The sequence below is a fragment of the Ixodes scapularis genome, unplaced genomic scaffold (genome assembly GCF_016920785.2).
Source record: "Ixodes scapularis isolate PalLabHiFi unplaced genomic scaffold, ASM1692078v2 PGA_scaffold1__304_contigs__length_218370807, whole genome shotgun sequence".
Classification (NCBI taxonomy): domain Eukaryota; kingdom Metazoa; phylum Arthropoda; class Arachnida; order Ixodida; family Ixodidae; genus Ixodes; species Ixodes scapularis.
In genome coordinates this window covers 55,343,067-55,367,071 of record NW_024609846.1, presented here as the reverse complement: position 1 = coordinate 55,367,071, position 24,005 = coordinate 55,343,067, and the positions used below count along the sequence as shown (strand labels likewise).

The 24,005-nt window shown below is 46.7% G+C and overlaps 1 protein-coding gene across 2 annotated transcripts in view; it reads left to right on the top strand.

Annotated features, from left to right (window-relative positions):
- LOC8023109 (basic salivary proline-rich protein 2) overlaps window positions 1-12,266 on the top strand; it is a 49,149-nt gene extending 36,883 nt beyond the window's left edge. Inside the window, exons 2-4 of one of the 2 annotated variants that reach the window (XM_029986588.4) lie at window positions 3,299-3,559; window positions 6,762-8,521; window positions 9,987-12,266. In XM_029986588.4, coding sequence (XP_029842448.2) covers window positions 3,299-3,559; window positions 6,762-8,521; window positions 9,987-10,002 — 2,037 coding nt within the window. In that variant the 3' untranslated portion in view covers window positions 10,003-12,266. Of the gene's footprint in view, window positions 1-3,298; window positions 3,560-6,761 lie in introns of both variants that reach the window. The other variant, XM_029986587.4, reaches the window with a different exon arrangement.
- Window positions 12,267-24,005: the final 11,739 nt, after the last annotated feature.

Sequence of the window (24,005 nt, the reverse complement as noted above, 5' to 3'; positions counted from 1 at the left end):
CTGAACGCCGTAAATATTTATGCAGATAGATATCGATCTGCCATTAAGTTATGGTGACAGTGGTTTAACGCTAGGATGCATATACTGAACGCACTAAGTTAACACATAAAACCACACACAACATATCCAATGAAGGTTTGACAGAAATCGCCTGAGTTACCCAGGGGACAGTGGACAATAACTTTGTACCTGCGTGCCCTGATGAAAAGTCCGACCCGTCAATAAAGAACCAGAACCTCTACAACGTAACAATTTCACTCCCCTCTAATATCGCAAAAATAATATAAAAAAATTACCACCGACTTTTATCTCGAAAGTTATATAATGCATGAAACGAAGTACTCAAGGAGCGATCGTTAATTTTTGTTTGGAAGACTTTAACGTTCGTTTTGGGGAATGAAAAAATTGGTTCTTAATTTCCCCATTAAATTGTGCGGGGAAACTGATGTAACGCGTCGTGACGTCATGCGAAATCGAGGCATCACGTAACGACGGGACTCGGCACCGTGCTGTCACGGTGTCACGTGACCCAACGTCACGTGACGTCAGGCCACGTGACTTTAATTTTTAATCTAAGGTCAGCATGACGTCACGTGACGTCAACATCCCGCTAATTTTAGCAAAATGCACGGATGGACAAATTTTTGGGATTAGGGGGTTCCGTTAAAAACGATTCCCTGCATGAAAAAACAACAACCCGTAAAGATAGTTTTAGCATTATCGAATGTCCGTTTATGACTTAACTCATTGTGCGTTAAACTTTCATCACGCATATTCCATTACAAACTTCAGTTGACGTACGATACTAATGAGACATTGAGAGCACGCGCGCCGGTGATACGATCGGGCACGGTGTCAAATTACATCTCACTTACGTAAAAACAGATATCTGGGATAATCAGTTTTAGGGGTATCCACCTCCAAGCGCGCCACCCACCAGCCATTTCAAAACTGCCCCCCCCCCCCCCCCCCCCTATTCACGATCGTACCATTAATTCAACTTCGTGCATTGTACTCGCACGCACCATTTGTTGCGCTAGGTTCTCCACGTGCGACGAACGGACTGCGAGAGGCACCTGGCGAGTGTTGCGAGACTGGCGCACGCGAAATAGGCGGCCTATATTTTGTCCGCCATGCGGCTTCCGCGGTAAGATTCGATGCAACCCTCGGCTGAGCTGATAGATGGCGCGCGCGTTTTTGAGCTCGCGCGGATCTGCTTTTAATTTCTATTAACCTATCGTCGTTCTTAGAGCGATTTCGAAATAAGCAGGAACCCTGTTCAATAGTCGGTGGCACCCCGATGAAACGCAGGGCGTGGCATTTTATGTTCACGCACCTCGCCCCGTAATTCGTTCGCTGCCATTCTTATCGGCTAATGCCACGATCTGATTGGTCGAGGGAACAATATTGAGATTTACGGGGGCTTGCCACACCCTGTATTTTTTAAGCTATCAGGGTCTATGGTGACTGTAAACCGTTCCCTCACAAAAAAAGAAACCGTTGTGCTGATTGTGATAAGATATCAGCTGTAACTTGAAAGTTATAGGGATATCACTGGATTGACAATTTATGAGAAATCAAGAGTCGGTATGATCAGCCTCTGATAACATCTAAGATTAGCCCGAGTAAATCTATTCCTCGAGCAAATGGAATCTCTTTAAGACAGGAATTTTCTGATGAAGTAGAAAATCCCCTTTAACAGAAACTTTCCGTCGGGCGTATGGTTTCGTGTAACAAACATACCTGCCTTTTCAAACTCGAGGTGACATAAGAAAAAAAATGATTACATTGTTCTTTTATTACGTCATTAGATTGTCGGCATTCTTAAGTTTTTCTGACGTAATCGTGAGATTATCTGGCTATATTCAATGGCTTATGCTCTCAGCTTCAAATGAATCCTTCTTTAATCATGCTTGGCCCTATCTCAGAGCATGGAGCTTCTTTAAAAAAAAAAAAAAAAAGAATTCGCGCAACTGCGATTTTAGAACATTTAATATCGGAGCATTTTTTTATTTTCGAATTCAAATCGTTCCAAAATTGTTAAATAATTTCCAAAATAAAAGCAGGAGGCTATGGCTTAATTAGCTCAAAATTAGGTAAGACATATTTATTTACAAACAGCTAGTAGACGAGGGTACAATCATCAAACTTCTTAGTGTTTGTGTCGTTCTTTACAACAACCCAGTCTCGGGTGAACATAACCACGCTTCAAATGTTATAGGGAAGAGTAAGTGATAAATAAACCAAAGCTATACTTACAATGGTAGATTTTACAAAACCCTCATTGATGTGAAACTCACAGTTGATTTACGGAGACTCCTCAGTGATTGCATTGAATATTGCAATGTGCCGAATGTGCGTTGCCGACATAAATATTTCTCTAGTCGCAGACCTTCCTTTTCTAACCAAATTAGTTTATTAAAAACTCGTCTTGATTACTTCCAACAATCTCATCAGTCTTTGTTGGCATTGAACGTATGTTATTTATTTTTATTTATTTCCGGAGTTGGACAAACATTTAGGGGCTTTCAACTGAGTGTTTTACATAATGTGATCATACCTTAGTTTCTAAGTGTATCTAAGTGACGATATACGAGGCAGGCAGTTCGCAAAGGTACCATGAAATGAAGAAATAGGTTAGTAATATTATCTCGAAGGGGAATTAAAATCACAGTTTTATTTATTTATTTAATTTAATCCGCTCCGTCCAGAGGTCATTATTTCAGGAAAGTAATAAAGCTATAAGGATACGAATGTTAAGACCAAATAGACAGAAAAAAATGTTTTTCACCTAAAAATAAATTACTCATCCCCAAACGCTCTTGCCGAAGTTTCAGTACAAAAAGATATCTTCTTCAAAAGTTATAAAGGATTTTCTGAAAAGTTCAATACGAAAATGGTGGCCGACGGGCTCTCGAATACGGCGGAGCTCTATGACGGCAGAAATCAAAAACTGGCGAAAATAAACCCCATTTTCCCATTCAAATTTTCAACAACAAAAAAATCACAACTTTCGAATAAGATATCGAGTTCACCGATATATACACACAGATGTACACAAATATACAAGCATTAATATACTTGACAATGAAGAAAGAAATAATAACACATGAAAAAAAAAACATTGATGACTTTCGTTTATCGAATACGGAAGAAAAAAAAAGTAAATAAAAACATTGCAAACACTGAAGCATCGAAAGCATTGAAAGAGTCCAACTGTGGAACGTAAAAAAGAACGCCTCCTCGTGTTTCTTTTCCCCTGTTGTAACCACGACGCGCTCTTTTTCCTCTCGTCCAGGTTGTGGCAGTAGTGTGCCTGCTGGCCTCGCTGTGTGTCGGCCAGCAGCAGTATCTCCAGGGTCCTCCTCCTCTGAGCGGGGGTTTCAAGGGCTACCAGCCGTACGGGCCCCCGGCCACCCCGGGCCCGCCCAGCGGGCAGAAGAACTTCGCGCCGCAGGGCTACGGCCCGCCGCCACAGCTCTACTCGTCGCCCCAGAGGCCCCAGGGGGGCTTTGCATCTCAAGGATACGTGCCCCAGGGCCCACCATCGTCCGGCGGGGTAAGACTTTGACGTTACGCTGCCAACATGGCGCTGCTGTCGGCGCGGCGTGACGTCAATCTAGTTTCTTTCGACGCGCAGTGTTTTGCAAACCGTGGGATAGAATCGATAAGAAAAGATAGATCCAATAGAGATAACCAAAACAACAAAATTCAAAACGTTCACAAAAATAAGACAAAACAACAACAACAACAAAAAAAAAACAGAGCTTAGTTACAACATAATCTTACGTATACAATGACGTGCCCGCAATCTGACGCGGAGGCTTATTGCAGAGAAGACACCGTGGTAACCGAGCTTTCGGTTGCACGTCAAAAGATCCCCAGGTGGTCCGAATTAATCCTCAGTCCTCCGCTGTGGCGTGCCAGATGCCCACCGTTGGTTTGGCACGTAAAACCCCCAAATTTGACTTTGACATATACAGTGACGCCAGTTCTGTTAATTCAGTTGCCAGTCTTTGAGACTATGGTATATTGTAAGGTAACGATTTCGCCTTACAGTCTCGGCAAGTGGACGTCGAAGGCGAGAATAGAGGGCCGACAGTGACAGATATACCCCTCACTTGGAACTATTAGAAGAATATAGGTCTTTATTCTGGTTCTTGGGGTCTCTATACTCCGTTTCACATTAGAGAGTTTTAGAGATCTGCATTTTGAACGTACGATACGGAACGATGAGCCCTAGGGTACTAACTGTTCATGTGCGAGTCTTCTGGTGATACACTTCGCCGCCTCTGCGCGTTTGCAAACACTGGTAAATCCAATCGCGCACAGTGAATGTGTGCCGTGATCGTGCGCTTTTTGTGCCTAGTTGGATCAGCTGGAGATAGCAAGCACACATAGGCGACGATGGCCGTGACGGTGCATTCTTGGTGCTGCCGAATTCATTCTATGATATCGTATCGTGTCGACTGCGCTCGGACTGGGTGTGCTGTGAAAGAAAGGTATAATCACCTATTTCGAGCATCGGTGGCGACTGCCCGAGTCTAAAGTCACTAGAGCGAAAATCAGCTTAAGTGTCAGAACGTATATATAAACGTGTACAAATCGAGATAAAATATACACGTAGTGAATGACAGAAACTAACTTTAAGAAGAAAAACAAACAATTGGGGAGGGGGGGGGGGGTTGTAGTGAGTCACCCCAGAGGCTCTAAACTCGTCAAATACAAAGTTGGGGCCGAAGTTCACGTAGCGCGCCGACTAGAGTATCACGACGATGACTTCACACTTTTTTCGCCAGCGTTTAATCTTCGCGCTCTGCGAACTTTCGGCTCCAACTTTGTGTCTGACGAGTTTAGGGCCCCAGAAAGATCGAACGACTCCAGTCAAAAATAAGGAAAACATATCGAAGTTTGTGCGGTTAGTTTTTAGTGCACGCGAGAAAAAATAAATTCTGCCTGGTGGTACGTGTGGAAAGAAGCTGTTGTACGTCAAATCGTAGCTTTAACAACGCCGTTCACGTGAAGGTCATTACGCGCCGTTAGTGTCTCTGGGCGTATAATAATGGAGTTATAGCGGAGTGACGCCATCTGGTAATTAGCTGAATATTACGAGGCTATATTATTTCATTAATGTAATTAGTACCAACACATTAGGACACCTTGACGACTGATGTCTTTATCTATCCGAATACCGGCAGCTATTTTCTGTCCTTTTCCTCATCACTTTTTTTTACAAATGTATTTGCGACTCATCTGGAGGATTAAATGAATTTCCCTAGCTGTTTCTGCTGTGTATCGCATTTGTGATACGATAATTCGAGAACTAAAAATGCGAAGACCTTTTTTTATACAAAGCAGATGAAAGCCATCCCCAGAAAGTGGGGAATATTGCTAAGCATACAGCAAAGGGGTTGCCAGACTGACATGGGGTTAGAGACGCAGACAAAACTACAAAATTTCAAAAAGCCGGAGGGGAAAAAAAAACGAAAAAAAAAAGGGGGGGGGGGTACTTTTAACGAGAAACGCTATGGATGGATTATTCTTTTCCAAAGGGGACAAGCATAATTTTGGACTACAACAAATAACACCAGGCAGCAGAACGTTTCTTCAACTGCTAAGCAAAAATGAATGCAGGGTTCGCAAGCCAGTCACCGCCCCTGACGCCCGCGCTATGCGTATACGGTTTGAAACTATTTCCATAACAGTAAATGAAACCGGGCCACTGGACACATTTATGTGTCAAAAGCAGTCCAGCTGTATGTACGTAGTGTAGCACAAGGCTGCTAAGAGTGTAAGTGTTTTTTTTTTTGTTTTTTTGTTTAATTCTAGAAGTTCTTTTGTCTTGGGAACACGGAAAGGGTGGCACGCTTACAGGGGAGCGCAATCCGCACTTGTACGCATGAAGGGCTCACCGCTCCGAGCCGCAGTTTGCGCCCCCCCCCCCCCTTCCCCCCCTTTTCCCGCGATATAGCATAATGGTTCTTAACTGTGCAGAAGTTTCATTTCATCTTGATGTAGGACAAATGCTGCCGGCCCTAGGGTGCCTTATTTAGTAGTTTGATGGCATAGCGCATTGGCACAATAATGAATAGTGCTTGGACAACCTTGGAGAAATAAAACCGATCAATATTGTGACAGCTAAGCCACAGGAGGGACTGTTTTCGCAATATTTTCTTTGGCGAGATCTGTAAGGTATCGCTACAAAAAGTTCAAACTGTTGCCGTGGTATATTTAAATTCACTCTTCGTCGCCACGCTGGAATTGCGAATTTATCACACATATTAAGAACAGAAACTCAACCGTACCTTAAATGAGCATGCAGTTTTATAACTTGTTATTTGCATGCGGCCTCTACGGTTTATACATAGTTTTTCTTTTTAAGAATACGACGCTTTTGTACGCATATTACAGATTTACTCGCAACTCCACCTTATGTTAAAAGCTTTAACATGAGCTTGGAATAGTTAATTCGGCATTAAAACAACATAGTGGCATTCCTAAGGAGCATAGATGGGCATAAACGAATGGGAATAAATTTGAAAACAGTTTGCTATGTTTAAGCTACACACCTTTTGTATGTACTTGCGATTTGTGACGTCGGAATTCCAGCAAATCACACAAGAACCCGATCCATATATTTCACTTGTGGACGTCAGAAAGGCAGTTTATTTCTACTGGTAGCACAGAAGTAAAAAAAACAAAAGAAACAATTAGTCTCACCCATACATTTCAATTCTCATTACTTCTCGCCTTCCGCGCAGATCTATGGTCCGCCTCAAGGCGCGCAACAGCCCCAGCAGCAAGCGCAGGGCCAGCCTGCATCATCCACCGGGTCCACTGACACCAAGGAAGAGGTCAAGACACCCCTCTTTGCAGCAGCACCCTTACACTACGTCAGCATCGGCACTAAGCTGGAGGGAGACTACAAGTTCGGCTACGACACGGGCAAGGGCAAGGACAAGAGCGGCAGCTTCCGTGAGGAGACCCGGCTTCCTGATGGCACCGTGAAGGGCTCCTACGGCTTTATCGACGCCAGCGGCCGTCAGCGTATCATCAAATACACGGCGGGCAAGGAAGGCTTCAAGGCCGAGGGTGACATCTACCAGGAGGGCGCTCCCAAGGACACCATACCTGAGCACCTGCAACAGAGCGTGTCTGCGTCCCCGTCCGCCCCACAGCCATCGCCCCCATCACCGGCTCCCCAACCTGCCACTCAGTACAAGCCTCCAACGTACGCGGCTCCACAAGGACCATCCTACCCGCAGTACCAACCCCAGCCTCAGGCCCCACAACCTCAAGCCCAACAGGCTCCTTCTCTGCATCCTGACATTCCACCTCCGTTGTTCCCCAACTTCTCGGCCTCCAACCTGGCATTCCCCAGCTTCTTCCAGCACCTGTCAGAACCGAAGTCCGCGGCCCCGCAGCCACGGCCTCAGCCGCAACAGCAGCCGCCAACGCTGGGATACTCTCCCTTTACCCCATCGGCAGGTTTGCAAGACCGACCAGGACTTAGGTCTGCACCCTTTAGTTACACGCCACCATCGGCATCTCTGCAGGCCCGGATAGCTCCCCCATCTGCTCCTGTGCGCTACATTCCTCAGTTCGGTTCACCTCAGAGACCAGCTTTCGCGGGACTGCAGCTGCCGGCCGCTACGCAGCAGCGTCCAACCTATCCGCAGTTTGCGCAGCAGTTGGGCTACCCGTACAGGCCTCCCGGTCCACCATCGTACGGTCCAAGCTTGGCTACAAGTGCTCCGTCGCAAGGCGGAAAGCAGTACGTACCGGCGCAGTACCTGCAGCAATCTAAGTTGACTTCAACGAATATCTTCAACCGGGAGGCTGACAAGGCTGCCACCAAGCCCAACTTCCAGGACTTCCTGAAGCAGTTTGTTCCAAGGCCGCTCCCCCAGCAAACCTATTCACCAACAGGGCCATCTCCGAGTAGGCCAACCTTCTCGCCTTATGTACTTCCAACTGCATCGGCACAGCAAGGGTTTCCGGCGTACCTTCGGCCCCCTCCTCAACAGAAGCAGGCCCTCTCAGCCTTCCAGCCACAGGGAGCCGCTCCGCTGTACGCTTCCTTCAGGCCCCCGCAACAGCAGGGACCTCCACCAAGCTTCGTGAGACCCGCCGCTCCTCAAATTGTCAGCTACTCTCCGCAACCACCGAGCTATGGAGCCACCGGTGCGCCTCAATCGTCGTACGGAGCTGCGGCTGCACCTCAAGCGGTCTACGGCACCGGAGCAGCCCCGCAGCCAGACGCTAAAAAGGACCCCGAAGACGGAAGCTATAACGCGGAGCTTTACGACCACGGCCTGTACGACCCTAAAAAGTACGAAGACCCCTATCTCGGGAAGACGAGTTCTTCGGTCTCGCCGGCGGTGGCGCCGCAGAGTCTCCAGACGGCTCCTCAGGGTTACCAGGGCTCACCCCAGGCTTTCCAGAGCGCGCCTCAGGGATACCAGGGCGCGCCTCAAGGATACCAGGGTGGACCCCAGGGCGGCGCTCCCGCACAGCAAGGGCAAGTTGAGCAAAAGGCCCTGCCTATATTTGATACGTCACTCCTGGCGTACAACATCGGTACCGGTTAGTCTAGCGGTACCACCGTAGACCACATCCCCATCATCAGCGTTCAGCTTCATCCTTCAGAACCTCGCTCCTACGGCCATCTGACGCCAAACACAGAATTATATCTCCGAGTCTCTGTCGTTTTTGTAAAGAGATATAGTTAAAGTCAAGTCTCATGCCCACACGTATTCTTTTTGAGGCGCCACTGTCAAACCGTACCTTCTCTCGAGTATTTAGGGCTCTATTTGCCAAAGCATTATCATACCTCCGATCTCCTACGCTACCAATCTAAGTGCCCATACCTTCAGACGCTGTAACCTGACTGCCCCCTCATAACATATTTACATAGGTTTCGTCCCGCTAAATTCCTGAAGTAAATAACATAACATCTTGGATATGTACTATACAATGCTTGCTCAAATAACACGCAAAGAATAACTTAGTTTTTTTTTCTTTCTAGCTATAGGACACTATTTTATTCCCGTGTTGTATTATTCCTTGAATGGTTTGAGTATCCGTAATCCGGCACTGTGGGTTTTAAAACACATTAGTAGGTGTGCTTCTGTTTATTTAAACCTCGAGACGTAGCCCTGCACTTCTCTTCATATGTGTAAATAGTGACCTGCATTTGAGTGTAACTTGTGTAATCATTGATAAAGCTTATTAAGCCTAGTATACTTTGAATTATATTGAAGTAGCTACCTGAACTATGAGCGTGGTATACCTGCTTAGTTTGCTCGCCTAAATCGCTTTCTTGCAGTAGCCATAAACTTGTCGCTTTGTTAACATCGCAAGCAAAGTTCAGAAATAACATAATCTTCATTGTTTTTTACTCGAGCTATGTGGTATTTATAGAAAGCAGCTTTTTCTTTAAAGCTTATTTGTGATTTCTGAGGAGCTCACGTCCGCTCTAACCTAACCCTTGCGTCACAACTTCCTCTCGAATCACATCGGCAGCCAATCATTGCTATTTATTGAAGGGGCCTCCCCAATGGCAAGATGTTTCGACGAGTCAAGTATGAAGAGAATAATTGCTGGATGCGTCAAGCTTTTCCTTCGTGAGTACTTGGGACTTCACTTCAAAAACTGATTTGGTGCATCGTCATAGGGTAAGTTCTTTCACTAGATGGCCATGATGGGCGGTCGTCGTGCTTCGAGATGGACGCCTACAAGCAGTTATTAAACTATAGTACAGCCTAAAAAACGCGCATTAAATATATTTGAGCCCTAAAACTATTATGAAAATAAAGTAAACTTGGCGTTTGATGGTGGATATCGCATCCCGTCACCCTTGCTAACCAGAGCTTACTCCGACGCAGATACCATGAGAACTCGATTGAGCCTTTGTTACGTTTTCTTGGAAAGAAATAAAACGCCAAAAAAGAAACTGTCTGACATCTGGTCTTCTTTCTTTTCAGTCACCGACTATATTAGGATGCAGATCACACAAGGCCCCGGAAAAAACACAAGAAAAAAAAAAGCGTATCGTGGACTCATCAAGGGCGAGTAGTCGGAAATAAGAACGGGGTTAGCACACAGTTTTCAAATTCCAGGAGAGGAGATAATGGCATAAAAAAGATGAAGTTGGTTCAATAAGACTCAAATATAAGGGCTGTCGGAATTTATAGGCTTAAAATGAACTGGCCAATTGCACTCTTATTTGGACTGCTTCATGCCAGATCCAATCTCTATATTGATCGTCAGATCTAAACGTGCCTATTAACAATGACTGTGCTGCGACTGCAGCCGTATAAAATGGAAATTATTTACACCTTGCGGACATATTGAAGACCGTCCTTGAAAGAGTTGGGGCATTGAAATATCCGACCCGAGACGGGAGAGAGTCTGTGACTCCAGAAGGTCTTTGGCGCATGCGCTCTACAAGTTAAAAAAAAGAAAACTTGAATATGATTTGATGACAAGCTCGAAAATGGAACGTTCTAACGCATACAACAGGTCTCGATCTGTCCAGGATTTAATTTACCGGCGACTTCCAGCGACGCCACGTTCGAATCTGGACGGCGCGGAACGCCCGTCCAGACACGTGGATTAGCGCAGCCGAAATACAGCTCGTATACATGGTTTGCATGTGACGTCATTGAAATCTGGTGGCGGTCATTCCTACTTGTTCTGGCCGAGAGAAACAAATTCGATGGTGCCAAATGTGCTGCAGAAGGCATGCGCTAAGGAGCAAGGCCATCATAATGGTCCCTGATGCGACTACAGTGCAAGGCATCGTTGTTCCGCTTATCTATCGACGCAAGCTCTCTTCGCGCATGGTGTCCGGCGCACGCACTTCCCCTGATGTCAGCCCTCGCTTAATCACCTATTGACCAAACCCTTTAGCGCGAAAACCACTGCCGCGGTGCCGTGTGCCCAGTAATCGTTCCGTGCGGTACCCAAGGCGGCAAAATTACGCTGAGGGGGCCCACCATTAAAATGCGGAAATACGAGTCCACGATTTCGGCGCGAGGCGCTGAGAACGCCCTTGGGACAGATATCTTCGAAAGGGTCTGAGACGGAGGCATAGTAATTGGAGCCACGCCTTTGCGTACGAAGCCAGGAAGTAGTGGCCGCACAATGGTCAGCAGCAGCACAGCTCCCCGCTGCTCGGCCTTGGAGCCTCTCGAAGTAGCCCGAAGAACGTACACAGACACCTGACCGCGACGAACGCTGGGGCTAAACGAAGTTGTGTATGTATTTTTTCCCCCGATTTGCCGGCCTCGAGTTTAAGTATTCCGTCTAGAGGCGTTTTGTTTCGTGTAGGCAATGGTCTGTCACGACATGGTGGGTGTGCCGCCCGTCACATTCCCCCGTGATCCAATGTTCATTGTTCGTTGGGTGTGAGGAGAGACTCCAGTGAAAGTTAGTGCCACGATGCGTGTCAAATTGCTTACCTCTTGAACGAAATGGACAGCTGTATCGTCACCGAGGCACGGAAACACTCAATTGAGACTAATGGGGGGGGGGGGGGGGGGGGGAAGGGGGGGCTTTGTGCCAGTGTTGCACTTCTTAGCGAAGCTCAGAGCACTTTTCAGATATTGTTGGTTCTCGGATATTTTCATAAATTTCCCGCTACTTTCCATGAAAACGTTAAAATATAAACCTATAAGAATTTATACACACTGTGGTTAGCTTCGCGCTTTATCTGGTGGAATTCAGAGCCTGCAACTTTTTTTCTTATTTGTTGCTTTCATGATTCGTATACCATGATTTCTTTACAACACGCTCTTCTCCCAAGCATGTGGTTGTGCTGTTCCTGTTTTAATTGTTTTATTCTTTCTTCATCCATGAAGAACAGCCTGTTAGTGTAATATCCCTAAAATAAAAAGGCCGACTTTTGTAAGGCCGATCATAGTCGAAGCTGTGTCCAGGAGACCATAGAAGAGTACATATTTAACCTCATCTTGAGCGGGAATGCTGGGATGCAATTGAGGATGTGCGCTACGACATTCTGCGACTTGGTGCATCGACAGAACAAAAAGAAAATGTTTTCAAGATCGTGCGATCTTAGCGTACGTCATCGCCCCTTGTGGTGAAGGTCACTATTACCCTCTGCTACCACTTTTCTGTCTTTTAGGTTCAAGCGAAGGATGTGTAACTTATTTTTTGTAAATAAACAAATCGTTTACAATAAAAACATGGGAAAGAAAGCAACTGCTTTTCATTTCCGTTCTTAAATAAAAAGAGTGAGTGATGTTGTGACCCGTCTCTGGCGTTCATGATTTATAGAACCGACCCCTGCCTAACCTTCCTGAGGCACATTGAAGATGCATAACACACTCAAAAGGAGTGTTATGAGAAGATGGCAAAATCCAGATGATGACTTCGTTGATGGGAAAATACTGAAATCACCACCCAAGTATGGTACCTATTCGTTCATTTTCTAAAAGCGACCTGGACCTAGTGCTGACACCCCTTCCACGAATGGGCTTCCTCCGACAGAACGGTATATGTTCAATACGTACAGGTATACCTAAGAACGAATTGACTACCACCTGAAATTGAGCACAGCTCTCGCCTCCTAAACAACCGTTGGCAAAAAAAAAAAAAAAAAAAATCCGCCTGGCTTAGTTTGTTTTTACGTATAAACCGTTTCGCCTCTTGGGGACTCTTCCTAAAACTCATTCTATTACAGTGATTTCTCGTTAATATGGACGCCTCCTGTCCTCCCAAAAATCGTCCATAATGTGAGTTGTGGATATTAACGAGACAAAAATGCATGTCTTTTCGCTGTTCGTCCCCGAAAATGGTTTCCATATAGCGAAGTATTCCTGTTAAAAGGGTCCATAGTAACGAGACATAACTGTATACGTATATCTTACGCTCTCAAAACTAAGGACACAATTCTAGTAGAGCCATCTAATAAAAAAGAAAGTCTAGGAGGCACAAACAAAAAAAAATTGATCGTTCCATAGGCGCAGGGATCATAAACGGAGGCGTCACCTTCATAATAAAAATACTTCCCATTAGACCTTTATAAAATTAATTTGCATAGGAGGTAAATCACACTTACATTGTATATGTAAAAGTAAAGTAAAAACAAATGAAACAAAACAAAAACGAATTTGTTACCACACACACACACACGCACACGCATATATAGGATGGTCCAAGTCACCAGGCTCGATCTAAAATGGACCGTAAAAATCGACACCTGCATGTAGCTATCTAAACTTTTCGTCAAAGGTGTAGTTCACAGGTCGGTTTTTTCTTGTAAAATTACAAAGCGCATCTCTCTTTCTGTAAAATATAAGGCCAAAAAACTTACCAGGGTTTACGGCTGGCAGCAACGCAGACGACAGGGGTCCAGCAGCGGGGTGTGTTTGGCGTTCATATTGATAGATGGCGCTACCTCCTTATCGCGACGGCTCGCGACCACCGTGATTTATTAAAATGAATATATTCTTTTTAAAATTCACCTTCGGTTAAAAAAATAAATGCGAACAATAAAACCAAAACTTAAAGTAAAAAAAAAAAAACGCGTCTGCATAACGATGGCGCCTTTGCTGCCAACGGATTTCGTCTGCGTATCGTCTGCTATCTGTCGCTGGTCGGCTGCACCACTGATCTCTATGTCTATTTGCTGGATCGCGTTTGTCCAGCTCCTCCTATGGACCGGAATGCGCTCACTGGCGGCCATCTTTAGGTAGAGTTATATCATCTCTAGCCATCATAGTAATATGGCGGACCACTGATCTCTATGACAATTGCTGGATCGCGCTTCCCCGCTTGTTCGCTGCAGCGCAAGTGAAGCCACCGGGCTTCACTCGCTTGGGATACGATTTGCCGTTTTTGCTAGCCTTTGCTGCGGTTTTCCAGCGTGCTGACGACACGTTTTCTACTCGTTCGTCGTCATTCGCCGAAGAAGTTTTTGAAGACTCTGTGTATTGTTGAGACTTTCCGTTGTGAACACGTGGAAAATTTTACGAAAGTGCAGTGTCGCAGGAAAAAGGCACAACGCGTCGAAAAGAAGGGCTGGCGGCGTGTTCAAAGCATCCTTGGCACGCCGAAGTGCCGTGTCTCTGTGCCTTCGCACGCTTGGATACCGACCAAGAACCGACGCCGTGTGTATGTGTTCAGCGAGTGCAATGTGCGTGAAGCTGTTCGTGCCTCTGGATCAGCGTCTTTTCCCCTCGCGGTTTAGGAACGAGCTTAATCCAGCGTCCACTAGCGACGGAGGATGGGGAGAAGGTACGTCTTTTTTTCGTCCTTAGACGATTTACACAATACCGTGCACAACAGCTCCTCATCACTGATCAGTGCTGGCTTATTATCAACCTACGCGACTCGCCTAATTGTAATTGGTCAACAGATTGCACACGACCATATCGGCCGCGCTTCAAAGATTTTCATTCTCGCCGTCTTGTACTTTTGCTTTCGAAAACCCCCCTGGCTCCACGTACAACGTTGCCCTATTCGTGCTCCCACGGAATCTATTAGAGTAGATTTGGGACATAGCCATGGTTAATATAGAACATAAGAATACGTACAGATCACCCCCTTTTATTGATAGCAACTCACCGGAACAGCCGGACGATCCAGAACTCCGTGGCCGATATATATAAATGATCTAAAGGCATCTACGCGCGACACACGTTCAGAACTTTGGCGCGGCGTCAATTCTTGACCGGTATCCGAGCGTGCGAAGGCACAAAGATGCATCACTCAGCGTGCCAAGGAAGCTTTGATCACGCCGCGACACCGGCGACACGTTTTCGACGAGTTGTACCTTTTGATACGGCTTCACGCACATTGCACTCGCTAAACACATTCACACGGCGTCGGTTCTTGGTCGGTATCCAAGCGCGCGAAGGCACAGAGACACGGCACTTCGGCGTGCCAAGGATGCTTTGAACACGCCGCCAGCCCTTCCTTTCGACGCGTTGTGCCTTTTTCCTGCGACACTGCACTTTCGTAAAATTTTCCACGTGTTCACAACGGAAAGTCTCAACAATACACAGAGTCTTCAAAAAACTTCTTCGGCGAATGACGACGAACGAGTAGAAAACGTGTCGTCAGCACGCTGGAAAACCGCAGCAAAGGCTAGCAAAAACGACAAATCGTATCCCAAGCGAGTGACGCCCGGTGGCTTCACTTGCGGGAGCGGCAAGCGCGATCCAGCAATTGTCATTGAGATCAGTGTGGCGGACAGCGCAATGGCGGCAGGCTGCCATAAAAATAGCCGTAGATCTAGTACACTGTACCGTGGGTGACATTTCGTGCTTGATTGAAGTTGTTCGACGAAGCAGATTCTTGAAACCCGGCGTGAACGGTAGCCTCATCTTTGAGGACCCGGAAAAAGTTCTACGAAAGCGCAGCACCGGGGGAAAGCAGCGCAGCTCGCATCAAAAGCAGACTCCGTACCGTCGTCTGCTTTCGATGCTTCTTTCGATGCGACTTTCGATACGTGCTGTGTGCTTTTCTCCCGGTGCTGCGATTTTGTAGAAACTTTTACCAGATCCTCAAAAACCGGACTACTGTTCACGCCGGGTTTCAAAAACATGTTTCATCAAATAATTTTAATCAAGCACGCAATATCACCCACGCTATTTTTACAGCAGCCTGCCAACCCACCTGCCAAAACGCTATCTGCCATGGATGGATGATAGCGGCTGCAGCAGCTTACATTGGCTAGAGGTGATATAACTCTACCTAAAGATGGCCGCCAGTGACCGCATTCGCGGAGCGGACAAACGCAATCCAGCAGTTGTCATAGAGATCAGTGGGCTGCACCTTCAGACGCTGCTCCCATCGCCATCTATCAATACGAACGCCAAACACACCCCGCTACTGGACTTGATCGTCTGGGTCACCGCCGGCCGTAGACCCTGGCAAGTTTCTTGGCCCTATTTTATACTAAAAGTTAACTACGCTTTGTAATTTTACAAGAAGAAACCTACCTGTGAAATACACCTTCGACGAAAAGTTTAAATTGCTACATGCAGGCGTCGATTTTGACGGTTTATTTTAGATTGAGCCTGGCGACTTGAACCACACTATATATACATGAACTCAACTCTGTGACGTCACGGCGCGGTGGTGGCGCGTCGGGCCCATCTTCCGGTCTGGGGCTGTGGGCAGAAGTCCCCATGCCAGACGTGTATTCCTGCGTTGTTTTGAAAGGAACCAGAGAAAACCCTGCCTTTTCGTCAAAACGCCGCGACTGGGGCCGTACCAAAAAAAGTCGAGAAAGGTCTGAAGGTCAGTTTTCACGTGCTCTGTTCGTCCGAGAATGTGATATGTGCCGTGAAAAGGGAAAAGCAGACGCCGTCGGTCAACGATTGCTTGGGCGGGAAGCACTTTAATTTTAATTCACGGATAGTTGTGGTCATCAGATTTATTTGTTTTGTGCCAACATGAACGACAAAAAACCGTCAAGTTGTGCGGACCACCTGCGGACTACGTTTATAGCGTCTTCGAGTTCAAACGGCCACCTCATCGTTCGAGCTGTCGTCTGCTGTTTCAAACGCTTCTGCTTGTCGTCTGCTCTCTTAAGGGGTGTCCAAACAGGACACTACAAAACGCACGACTCCGACAAATCGTGAAAATTGAAGAGGGCACGAAGCGGGCGCGTCCGCTTCAATTTTCACGATTTGTCGGAGTCGTGCGTTTTGTAGTGTCCTGTTTGGACACCCCTTTAGACGACGCCGGCCCGTAGACCAAATGTTGGCCCGATACTTGCGATAAAAAGTAAGTGCAGGCCTCAAAAGACTAAAGTGTGAAGGTTTGTAAGCAGGCTCGATGTAAACAGTAGATACAAGGAGATGTTGATCATTGTTACCAGTGACCATCACCGAGTTATTTTGCCTAATTCCCTTGGTCCGATTCTGCTTGCGATTTTCAGTATCGACGTCGACCACCTCAGCTACGGTTCCCGCTTTTGCAGCCCGAGCGACGTCGCGATTGAAAATTGCGAGCGAAATCTCATCATGCGAATTAGGATTTAGTGTACATTCCGCGGCGTCCACGCGGAATGAATCGCCGCATGTCACATTATTCACGCGAAGTTTTGCGGTGTAACGAGCTTCAGTAATTCCGCTGAGGCCGCTCAAGTAAGTAGTCAAGCAATTCGGACGTGAAAAAGAGCGCGGGGACTCACACCGACGCCGACAACATCGCATTTTAATGGTTTGTTTATGGGCGACGGTGAGCTTCTTGCCCACACCCCCATCGCGCATGCGCGGCGCCGGTGGCGTCCGCTAGGGGCGCTCCGGTTTGTTTGTAAACATAAGTTGGTGTATAAGTTTTTTTTGTGTTTTTTAAGTTTTACAGATTTTTTTTTTTTTTGCCGTGAAAGGTACAGTTATGCGGTTTTTGCAGGTGAGTTCTACGGCCAAGGGGACATTATGTGGGTGGCTAATCTTTGTGATATGTAGGCTAATTAATTAAACTTCGTTAATAAACTTTCTAATTAGTGAAACATATGGTTCCATTTAGAAATTTACTGAGCGTCAACGAAAACCACTAAATCAACTCTTTTTAGAATGACTGGAAGCTTGTGGGAAACTCGAGGGCGCGCCAAAGTTACCACTCGTGAAGCAGGCGCAAAGCTAGCATTGGCGGAATGGATGATATTGTTATCATACGCGTTAATTATTTGCATTATCACCTACAGCCTAGTTTTATATACATATAAAGACTAGGCCGTAGGTAATAATGCAATTATTGCAAGATACTATTATCATTATTCTTGTCCTGTTCCCTCGCACCTTGCATTAATTGCGTTATCACCATAACCTTAAAATCCAGGACATTAACCCTTGTTGGTGTTCGACTGGTGGTAGCTGTTAACACCCGTTTTCTCTACCGACGTCTAACTCCTGGTTAGCTTAGTTGGTAGAGCGCTCCACTGAAAGTGGAAAGGTCTCTGGTTCGATACCAGGACCAGGCTGACTTTTTCAGTCGCGCACCATTCACCTATCTGTGTTTGGAGATCTGTGTTTGTCCTGTGTCCCCTTGTTCCCCTTCCCCAGGTATAATTATCGTTATACTAGGCCGTCGCTGAATGAATTCCACCAATATTTAATATCGTCATCCTTTTATTGCCTTATCACTCGAGTCTCGCAAAAACAAATCTTCCCAAACAAATTATGCAAATCGACAACAAAAAAAAAAGCACCGAGGTTTGTAAGAAAGGGCTGAACGGAATATCCCATCGCTTGGTCGTGGAGGTTGGCAAAAATGCGAAATTCAGGAGCCCTGAACTTTTCAAACACAAAGCTGAAGTCGAAGGTTCGCCGAGTGTCCGGATTGGACTTTGGAGACGAAAGCGCAGCGTCATTGTCACGAGACTCGGATTGGTGCACTCGGTACACTTCGACCCCAACTTTGTCTTTGGCGAATGTAGGGACCCAGGCAGACTCTGCAACAATCAAGGACAAGGAGGGGTTGTGAATATGCCACCTTCTCCGGACGCCCCATTGTCAGTCAATGAACTACTTAATTGGTAGTAACAAACCAGTTCAGAACACGTGCATGACCCATGCTGGATTGACTAGCTTTTTTCGGAAGGCTGGGGCCGGAGAAGAAGAGGACCGTTACAGAAGGATCACGAGACGAAAGAAGCTTGGAATGGTGTCCGAATTATATGAACGGAACGATGGCATCCTTTCACTGGAAATGATGGCTCATAGTGAGAGCCAGTGAGAAGCTAGGCGTGTATTTTCATATTTTTCTTCAGGAGATCAACACACCTTTATGCGCTAGCAAAATTACGACAAAAACGAAAAGGACAAGGCCGGCGAAGCCAATAAACGCAAAGGTAAGGAACTTACCCTGGAAATTACCCTGGCAACCTCTGCAATTTTGATAAGCACAAGGAGAGACGCAGACATTACAGCTAAGTTGCTCATTCCTTTAAATAATACGCGAGGGTCGTTCAAAGCTCACCTCCACTTTTATTTCCACAGAAGAAGAGGAAAATCCGACAACAATTGTTGGAAGTATTCCCCTTAAGCGCCCAGGTGTTTTCGAGGCTCCCCGATTCTTTTCGCACAGAAAGAGCAGCCGGGTTGCATGACTGCTGTTGGGCGAACCTGTCCGTCACATAGTTCGTTCCCTCTGTTATGATTGCAATCTTTTTTTCTCTTCAAAATGCCAGTTGATTTAACTATAGTCTTCACTAAAGTTTGATATACGCACCGCTGCTCCACAGCTACAGACACATTCTTGGCTGACACGGATGCGTCAAATACGTCATACCGGGCACGAGATTTAAAAAAAAAAGAAAAGAAAAAAAAGAATTACGTTAATGTACTACGCTGGTTTCATCATCCTACAATTTCTCAGCGATTTCTTTTGAGCAAAAGTACTGGCTAACCCTGGACTGCCCTTGTAGTGTTGGTTAGTATTTTCACTGTAATATGAGGGAACTCAAAATGTATATTCTGCACTTTGGAAAAAAGAAAAAGCGTAACCTACAGAAAAACAAAAACAACATCGCGACCAAAAACACATAAAGGGGAGAGGACACCTGTCAGCCTCGATCACGACATGGAATAATAGATAAAACAAAGTACGAGGTCATTTTTTTATGAAAATTTAGTTTATAATATGCTTTCCCTTTACACAAGGTTTAATTACGCGGGGCAAAAAAACTTGTCCTTAAACTAAATTAAAAAAGGAAAAAGAAACTAGGGCACGACAACAGCTCTGGAGCCTCCGCCGGAGCCGTATATTGCCGTAGAAGAAGAAGAAGAAGGTAAGGGCAGGAGGAGAAAACAGAGAGGTTAACCAAGGCGGCCTGCCTCGGTTGGCTACTCTGAGTTGGGGATGGGGATGAGGGGATAAAAAAAGAGGAAAGAAAAAGTGGAGAAGATTAGAGGAACTTGCTACACCAAATACGGGGTGCCCCAGATAACATGCACTAAACTTTACACACACAAACACACACACACGCACGCACGCACGCACACGCACGCCCGCACGCACAAGCACACAAAAAACACGAAAGTGAGAGAGTGAAACCAACTGTATGTTGTTGGAAAGCGTTTTGGAAAAGGGCACAATTTTTTTAGTGCGGCTATTTATTTAGTTAATGAAGTCTAATTAGCTATTTTTAATTGTTCTTTTATGAGCCGAGTTGTGAATTCAAAAGTTGTAGAGCGCGTTGAGAAACACCCAATTAATGTGTTCCCTACATGATACGCTTTGCGCGCTTGTTTTTATTAGCCTAAGAAGACAGCCCGCGAAATATGAAAACGAACCACGTGACAACGCACCACGTGACATTGTGCTTGCAGCGCTCTCAGACGTGCTCTGAAGGAACGAAGTCCACCTTATCACTGGCGCGCTGTCCAAGAAAGGGCTTTCCGGCAACAGATGGTTACGCTTCGTAATAAACGTTTCGTAATAAACCGAATAACACACCGGACGAAATTCCTTTGGAACCAATGAGGATGCATTAAGTAGAGCACAATTTGTGAACCGTTTAAACAATCTTACTGGACACAAACTAGGACTGCCTTCTGGTAATGGAAGATCACTTCGAAAATCACGCGCACAAGTTTGAAGTCCAGGGAACAACCACCCCCTGTCGTTAGTGTGGCTGCCTGAACGTCTTATGCAATGTTCTTTGACACAAACTAACACCGCCTTGTGGTCAACGAAGAACACTTCCAAAATTGTGCGCTCAAATTTCATGTGTGTAGCTCCACTTAATTTGACGCCCGTGGATTTGCCGGCTTAAGACCCACCTAGTTTTATTGATTTTATCGCCCGAGAACCTCTCTGTCACAATTAGCGAAAACATTTTAGAGCGCACCTTTCAGGCGCCTGTTTCCGGCTTGAGCGGCGATGCCGTCGCCGTAGCCGTCGGCGTAACTGTGCGCTGCATTATGAGAATTTTTCCGTAATGACGATCACACGTGACGTCACATGGCGCCTAAATTTGGCGGAAAAATTTTTCGCTAAATTTAGCAGGGTGATTTTCGCCAAATATAGCAGGTAAATTACCCCGCTAAATTTAGCGGGAGATTTTTTCCGCTAAATTTAGCGAGGAAATTTTCCCAACAAATGTGGCGGGGGAATTCACCGGGACATTGTCCCCCAATTTTCCGGTAAATTTACATTTTTTTATTCGTGCAACAAGCATAGCTTGATTGTTTAGATTAGGTGCGCTATTTGTGCGTCCCGTAAAAAACCCAAAAGGGCTCCGGCATGCGCGTTCACTCTGGCCCATTTGTAGTAGTCCTCAGGGGAGGCCAGGTTGAGGCCTCGTGCCTGAGTCAGGTGAAGGAGGCGGTGATGAAGATTTGGGCAATTCTAGAGAATGTGTCGGAGGCCAACTGCGGACGCCCTGGCGGAGCAGTAGGGGCAAGCCGGGCTAACATCATCGGGGCCCAGGCCCCAGGAAGCCAAGACTGCTGGGGTGACTGCGGAATCCGTCCGGGTCCTTGTGAGGAGGACCTTCTCCCGCCGGGGTAGGCCCGCCGGGGCAGGCCCGCCGGGGCAGGCCCGCCGGGGCAGGCCCGCTGGGGAGGGATGTGAGCATGCGGGAATGAGTGCACGCGGAGCGACCCTTATGCGTGCCTTGCCCACGACAAGTGAGGCCTGCGGCTCATCCGGAATGGGGGCGGGATCAGGGGTGGGATGTTCAATCAGGGCTCGAGCGACTCGGTGGGCTTTGTCTTCGTGAGTACCGTGCTGGTGACCAGGGGTCCCGAGAATCCGGACTTCTTTAGCATGTACGATGCAGGGCATGAATCTCATGACAGATATGAAGCAAAGATCGCGTTGACTTGAGATGTCGGATGGCAGAGGCACAATCCGTGTGAACGCGTACCCGAGTCACATCGGGCATTCACGTTAGGGCTTGTATGGCGCCTCGAATTGCGTATAACTCCGCGATAAGTGGATCGTCCAACTGTGTGGCGTAAAACGCCGATGTGTCAATGGAAGGCTGAGATGGACAATGCACTGCGGTAGCGATGCCATGTCAGCACGTTGCACCGTCGGTGTAGACATATATCATCGCCGACCCTGTCACGGCTATGCCAGACACTACTGGCATTACTACGCCTTTCACTCTGGCTGAGCTCCAAGACGCCATCGAGAGTGCTAGTCGCTGCTCCGCTCCAGGACATGACGGTCTCCCATACGAGGTGTACAAGAACCTCGAGGGAGAGGCAGTCACAGACCTGCTAGCTATGATCAATAAGATCTGGGAAGCCGGCGAGCTCCCCATATCATGGAAACACTCGATTGTAGTGCCGATTCCCAAACCGGGCAAGGCACCGACCGGACTCACAGCTCTGCGGCCTATATCACTGACTCCCACCATGTGAAAGATCTATGAGCGGATGATGGTTAAAAGTATCTCTTGGTGGCTGGTGGCCCACTGTCTCTATCACCCCAATCAAATTGGATTCCAGCAACATCGCGGAATGGAAGATGGCCGCGACTGCCTTGCAAAGGAAGTCCTACATCTCCCACCCTATAGCCACTTGGTTCGCACACTTGTTGCTACTGACAAATCAAAGGCCTATGGCAATATCGCTCACGCCCCACTGTTGGAGGCGATGGTGGTCCTCGGCCTCCCACCTCGTGCCATAAATGCTGTCCACGCCTTTCTTACCAACAGAACTTTCGCCGTCCGCCTATATTATGGCGAGTCGTCAAATTTCCCATCAAACTGTGGCGTTCCCCAAGGCTCAGTACTTGCACCACTCCTATTTAACCATTGCATCCCTCCCGCTGACCTGGGCTCTCGCTGATATACACCTTCGCTGTTTTTTTTTTGTTGTTGTTGTTTTTTAATTTACGCTGATGATGTCACCAATGTGGTCAGTTCATCCATCCCTAGAGGTGCAACAAAATGCCTTACAGGCCGAGCTGAATAAACTAGACCGCCATACAACAACCTTTGGCCTAACGGTGACTCCCGAGAAATCGCAATTTCTTCATGTATGCAACAACGCTGCCCGGAAGAAACTGCCATTGACTCTCATACCCCTCAGAATTGGCTCGACACGGCTTGCGATGGTTCCACAAACCAAGACCTTGGGACTCCTCATCCACCAGTCTGGCTCAGCCAAGCAGTGGCTTCAAGCGGCACGCAAAACGGCGGTACCTACAACACACCTCATCCAACGCATCTCTAAACGATGTGGCGGAGCGGGGACTGAGGTAGCCTAACGTCTGGTTAAAAGCGTCCTTCAACCTCGATTGATATACCAAGCTTAATTCCGGCGTCTCACTGCATCTTAGTGGAAGACTATTGAAATCATCAATAGGGACGCCATCCGCGGCATGACTGGTCTCCCTCGGCATACCCCTACATGGCACCTGTACGAGTATGCGCAACTAAACACTATTGAACAACTGGTCAATCAACGAAGGAAAGCTGGCAATTTGAAACATACCACCCCTTCTTTGCACGAGGAACATCCCCGCTGCTCTCCGTGCGTTGGGGCTTCCCCGCCAACATGGTACTACACCACAATTTCTACCAACAAGCCCGCTACCGTCCGCACGCATCCGTCCCGCTCCGCACTACCACGAGTAGAGCAGGTCGCGGCCTCGAGCTCGGTAAATTTACCTCCGCACCCTTCCCTCTCCTCCGTATCCTCCTTTCCTCCTTCTCAAGAGCTGCGCTCTAAATCGGCATTACAGAAACTTGTAAACGTCTTTCATTTTTTTTTATTGTTTCAATTATCAGAAGTTTCATGCAGACCTGTACGTAACCCGTTACAAGTGACGAAATTACTTGTAATCCGTTACATGTATCAGTGATTTTGGAAAGGAATAATTATATATGTAACAAAGTAATTGTAAAGCAGTTTCGTTACTTCTTTATGTAAGGGAATAGTTGTAATCCTTTACATTTCGTTTTCATTCAAGGGAAAAAGAACGGAAATATAAAACCAACAACAATAAGCGTTTCTAAATAAAGCTTTTTTTTTCTTTTATTTTGGTAAGGGTAAGCCCTACTGGAA